Source organism: Bradysia coprophila, assembly GCF_014529535.1.
Source record: "Bradysia coprophila strain Holo2 chromosome X unlocalized genomic scaffold, BU_Bcop_v1 contig_130, whole genome shotgun sequence".
Lineage (NCBI taxonomy): Eukaryota > Metazoa > Arthropoda > Insecta > Diptera > Sciaridae > Bradysia > Bradysia coprophila.
In genome coordinates, this window is record NW_023503296.1 from 908488 (window position 1) to 914487 (window position 6000).

A 6000-nucleotide genomic window follows, 5' to 3' on the forward strand; every position below is an offset into this window, starting at 1 on the left:
GATATATATGCATGAGTTATTCACCGAGTTTGTATAGTGATCTTTACTGAACTTCATCATTTCAATAGTGAATCCGAAAGCTTTCTAAAATTAAAATTTGAAAACAACAAAAACTTCAACTGGAATAAAGTTGTTCTTTGTTCGCATGTTTACATCTCATCTTTGTTTTGTCCAACTTTAACAGGAATATTTTATTATCCAATATATTGTGTACACAGTCGGTAAAATGCAAGTTTCAAGTCTCGTCTACACTCAAATAATATGGAAATTTATTTCCACTGGATACCTTCGTATACACATTTTTTGACGGAAATTTTTTTGAAAGGTTTAAGTTCATCTAACAAAGTTCCGTTGCCTTGTGAATTGTTTTGCTGCGATTCTGTTACGATTTCGTTTTGGAATTGCTTAAATGCTGGTTTACAGAAGACGTCAACATGTTCAAAAGAGTGAAATAATGAAATATCTTAGCATCGTATCCGTGTTGTTGGTGTAAGAATGCGTCCTCTTCATCTGTTTTTCTTCTTTTTAGAAACATTGAAAAGTACTGGTATTCCGAATTTCAAGTTTTGTTAACCTTCTATGTACGGCAAGGGTATCACCAGCACCATCTTATCTTATAATTCTTTTGTTCATGTTCTATCACCTATTGTCTTACACAATACTACCTTTTGTGTACCAATTTTTTCAGCAATAGTCGTTAGTTATCGATATGAGCGTGGCGAGTTATTAATATATGCAAAATACTTTCTACAAACCGAGTATGGATATAGGCAAAAGCACAATTGAAATTTGATCGATCGCATTACATTGCAAAAGCCAAGATTTCCTTACATGTATGAATTTCATGCGAATACAAATTTCAAACATGTTTTGCAATTTTTAACACTTCTATCTGAACACTGAAATTCAATTCTCGATTGCACGAAATCTATTACTTCATTAGCCTTAGTACATTACATGTTTCCCATAATGTAATACCACAATAACCAGATCTATTCTCTTATTTTTAAAAGTCAATAACAATAACACATAATGGATATCAGCTTAATGGTTTAATATCTTTTGTCGCGGTAACTATTTTCCTGTTTACTCTAAAGACATTAATTGTTCAATAAATTGATTAAAATCTATTGGAATAGTAGATTACGTCCATGCTTTACCAAGTGTGAGTTGCCAAATCTCACAAAACTCCAAATAATTAAGTTTGTTTTTTACACTGACAATTATTTTAAAAACGTTTCGATCGAAAACATGTGTGCAATTGTCGCCAACCATATAAAGGAAATCCTTTTCATTTCTGCGCCGCATTATGTTTCGATATACTTTGTTTCGAGTTGAGCAAATTGTATCGATTAAATTGGAATTGATTTATCAAAAATTGGCGCGAAAGAACTAGAAATAATGTCGTTTAATAGTATTTACACCTCATGCAGGTCCATCAGCTGCATACGGTCCAGAAGCAATGGGTTATATGATGGATGGCCAAGCGCATATGATGCAGCGACCACCTGGTGATCCTGGTTTTCATCAAGGTTATGCACACTACCCTCCCGAATATTATGGACATCATTTGTAATTAATAGCATAATTGTTGTAATCGAGGTGAGTAATTTAAGTGGTTTTTTCTTTAAAAAAAAGTTGTTTGCATGAGCTAAATAATAGATTTTTGTTTTAAAAAAAAATTAGACAGAGAACATTCAAATTCTCTGAAATCTCTAATTCATTCAAAGAAGGGCCTTATCGTACATTACCACAGTTAATTCAGTTTCACTTCGACACACTACTCCTTCAATGTTGCACAGTTGTAATCATGAAGGAACTGCTGTCGCTGTCATTGAAAGTAGATGCTTTCGATGCAGGGCCTACATCAATAGCAATGTTTTCACGAATTTTCATTATCTAGGCGAAAATCGAAAAAAAAAATTACCGAAAATTTGCGAAGACATTGTCAAAACACCCTGCTTTGAAGCCGCCAATAGTCCTAATACAATTTATGTTAAACTGTAAGAACTATTTCTTTCGAAACATTGTAGCTAATCTTTCACTTTATCCCTTACAGGTACCAGCATACAAACCAGTGATAGTATCATTTAGACTCATTATGTTACCAACATCATTTCTGACCTGCAATTAAACTACTTATTAATATGCACTTTATAAATGTCATAATCCAAGAGTGTCGGTGAATTCTTACTTAAAATACTTAAAAGAAAAACAAACAAGGAATCACACCGCATATATCTTGTATCGGTCCTATTAATACTATCATCCAAACCATCAAAGCTACTTAGATATTAAACAGTTAAAAATAAAAATTTAAAAGCAAAATAAATAGTAAAAAAGAGAGAGGAAAAAAATGAGAATAAAAACGGGAATCATCATAAACCAGTGAAGAGAACAACGATTTTTTTTTAAATGAAATTAATTAAACGGCGGGAGGAGAAACGAAAGAAAATAATTTGAAAAGTTTCAACTGTAGAATCAATGATGAGATTGGCATATTAAAAAAAAGGAAATTATTGAGGACAATGGGTAAATATGTGATTTATATTTGTACAAAAGTGGATTTAAAGCAACAACAACAACAAAAAATGTAAAGTGTTAAGCGAAATGTTACATAACAACGGTGTATGACGATGAGGTACAAAATGAATATAACAACTTAATGGAAATGATACGATAATTTTCATCGGGGAAAATAAAAGTAAAATAATAAATAATAAAAAACGAGGAAAAAATAATGGAAAAACGCAGAAAAAAATATTTAATTAATTGAAATACAATAAATAATTTTTAAATAAAATGAAATTAATTTAATAAGAAAATTGAATAAGCAAGAAAAACACAAAAAATCAATTTAATAATTAATTTATATAGAAATGAAACAGCAACAACAAGAAAAATCAACTAATGTAATTATTGAGATACGGACTCTATTATCAATATAAAAACAAACAAAAAAAACGTACACACAGAAGGATGTATAATAATACAAAAAGAAAATTATAAAAATTATGTTTTATTAATAAAAGAAAATATGGATAATGAATTAAGCAAGAGATAAAAGAAAAACTAAAATTACAGTGGTGTGTTTTATAAATAAAATAAAATGAATTTGAAATTAAAAAAGAAAAGGAAAAATATTAACCATACCAGTGAAAACTACACAGGACATTTAAAAAAAAATAAAAAACAAAAAAAAAATTAAAAAAATGACAGAGTGGTGTCAATCATACGCGGATGTACAGGAAAAATCTTCTCAACAAGAACAACATTAGGCAGCCGATTTTAATTAGCAGTGCAGCATTGTGGCTCCGGATAAATACCGAGAGTATCAACACGAATAAACAAACAAACAGATAAAGAAAAATTATAAATAAAGAACAATTTATAAAATTATATTAATTAAAACAAAAGAAAAGAAGTAAAAAATGGAATGAAAAAAAAACCAGTAAATTTAGATGAAAATTCAAATTTGTAAAAAAAATAATGTGCTAAGCTATATAAGGCAATACCGACTGACCGGATCTGTCAAAACTATTAAGTAATTTTTCTAGGTTATGTTTATTAATATTTAATAACTAAATATTATTATTATTGTGTATTATATAATTAATTAAATTAGAACAAAACAAACAAAAAAAAATGAAGAAAAAAAGAGAGAGAAAAACAAAAACATCCAAAATCAATGCAATGGAAACAGACGAATGTGTATATCGTTTTATTTGATGTTTCTCGTAATGTTGCAAAATAAACGGATGTAGCACGGGATTGCCACCATTTTTTGTTTTTTGTTTTTATGTGCTGCAATTATTTTTTGTGATTATTTTATCATGGAATACTGTTACAATTGACGCATTCATTTCGCTACGACTTGGGTCTCTTTTCATTTACTTTAGCTTCGATTTTCCTATCTATTGCAGTGTCTTTTCACGACGATATCATCATTAAAAACACCCTGAATCAATATATGTCGCTCGTAATAAGACCCGTAAAAACGGTTCAAAAGTACTAAAAGTTAAATAAGATTTCTTCGATAGTAAAAATGAATCAATTCCTCGATTCAGACTGCTTTGTTCGACGTTTTGTAACAATTTGTTGCTTCCACTGCCCATTTTATTCGCAAAACACACCACCAGGATAGTGGGTGTTTAAAAGGCGCTCTCTTGTTATTTCATATTGTTGAAGAATTGTGAAAAATTCCATGATAAAATATTTAGAATTCAATTCCAGCAAAATATAAAAATATTTAAGGAAAAAAGAAAGTTTAAAAAAATGAATAATTATTGCAACGTCCGCTTATTTTGGTATGTTAGTTCAATAGAATTATTCAAACGCGATATTACTTGTTTTCTATTGTAAATCGGAGGAGATTCTATCGATGACGAAAAAAAAATGAAAATTAAAAAAAAAATTGAACTCTTGTGTACAAGAAATTATGAAAGAAAAAAATCGATGTGGAGCTACATACGTTCCGTTTAATTCAAGGAAGATCTTTACTTTCGATAAAAATTAATCCAAGGCCACATCAAATTGTGTAAAAAAAAATCAAGTTATGTAAGCAAAACTTAATAAAGCTCTTTGAACAATTATTTCATTGATTTTGTTTTTATTATTTCACTTTTTTACCTTTTGTTTGAATTTTAGCAAATTTTTCCTTAATTTTCGTTTTCTAGACTGAAGATGAAGACTTATGTTATTCTGTTCAACCACTTATATTTTCCAATCATCTTCATTTGCAAACAGCGCGCGACCATGCAATACTTTTCTTTTCAATTTTTATTATTTATTTATTTATTCGACAATATCAACATACGTAATTGCGACAACCTGCCAATGGTCCATTATTAATTCGAAATTAAACGTGAAATACATTTTTATCGAAACATCATTCCGGCACCAAATACACTAACTTAAGATCAGTCATCTTTCGTAAATCGAATTCCATTGGTGAGTGTGGACGTGAAACTTATAATTCTAAATGAAAGAAAAGCAATGTTTTGAAGACAGTCTACAGAAATATGATAACTTTGTTGAAAGGAAACAGGTAATTTCGATGGTAATTTGCTGACAAGTGGGTTCATGAAAGTAATTCACGCAGTAAGTGCGCTTCAGAATTTGAATTTTGGGTGAATCAGTAGATGAACAAATGAATTGAAAAAGCAAAAAAAAATCAACGCACTTTGATATGACAATATCGCGAATCACCCATTTACGAAGCTACGTTTGGTTTGTCTTTGACACTTTTAATTTTGAATTTTCAGCGGACTTGCTGCGTGATTAGTAATTTATGCCAGCGAGTGATAAATTGTTTTTTAGGTACTAGATGTGTAAATTGTCAATCGAGGCCGCAGGCCTAGTGTGACAATACAAATCGTATCAAAACTATTGTCATTTGACTACGTTCTCTAGCAACATCCATAGCAGCTTTATGTTTTTCATGGATACTGACCCGTAATTGAAAAAACTGTAGACATCGTTGTAATTACAATAAAAATCAGAACATACAAAGCTTGATTCTGGGCAATGATTTACTGAGACGTATACTGAGTAACTCAAAAATCCATTGAAATCTGAAAGGCTGAACAGTTGTATTAGACTGGAACTTCCCAGCGGTAAGACCGAAGACTGAATGGTTGATTATTTCAATTATTTCTAAAAAACCATCCCAAATAGCAATAAATTTGAAATTGTCGAATTTTCTCGCTCGCAAAATATTTATGAGTGTGGAACGAATTTTTTTGATTTTTTTTATTGATTTCATTTTAGAATTATTTTTGTCTTATTCACGTTTTTTATCTCTAAAATGCCTTGCAATAAATTTCTGACATACGTAAATATTAAATGAGAATGCTTAATAACAAATAAAAAAAATAGGATAACGAATTAATAAAAAAAGAAAAGAAAAATCACCTAATTGATACTATCATTTAAAAAGAAAATGGAAAAGAAAAGAAATTTAAAATTTAAAAAAATTTAAAAAAATCGAATCAGTTTGCG

The 6000-nt window shown here is 29.6% G+C and overlaps 1 protein-coding gene across 3 annotated transcripts in view; it reads left to right on the forward strand.

Annotated features, from left to right (window-relative positions):
- LOC119067858 (homeobox protein homothorax) overlaps positions 1 to 5460 on the forward strand; it is a 264173-nt gene extending 258713 nt beyond the window's left edge. For 2 of the 3 annotated variants that reach the window (XM_037171095.1, XM_037171096.1), the window contains 2 exons: positions 1416 to 1602; positions 2060 to 5460. In XM_037171095.1, the coding sequence (XP_037026990.1) occupies positions 1416 to 1576 (161 nt within the window). In that variant the 3' untranslated portion in view covers positions 1577 to 1602; positions 2060 to 5460. The remainder of the gene's footprint in view (positions 1 to 1415; positions 1603 to 2059) is intronic. The other variant, XM_037171097.1, reaches the window with a different exon arrangement.
- The last annotated feature ends 540 nt before the right edge of the window (positions 5461 to 6000 follow it).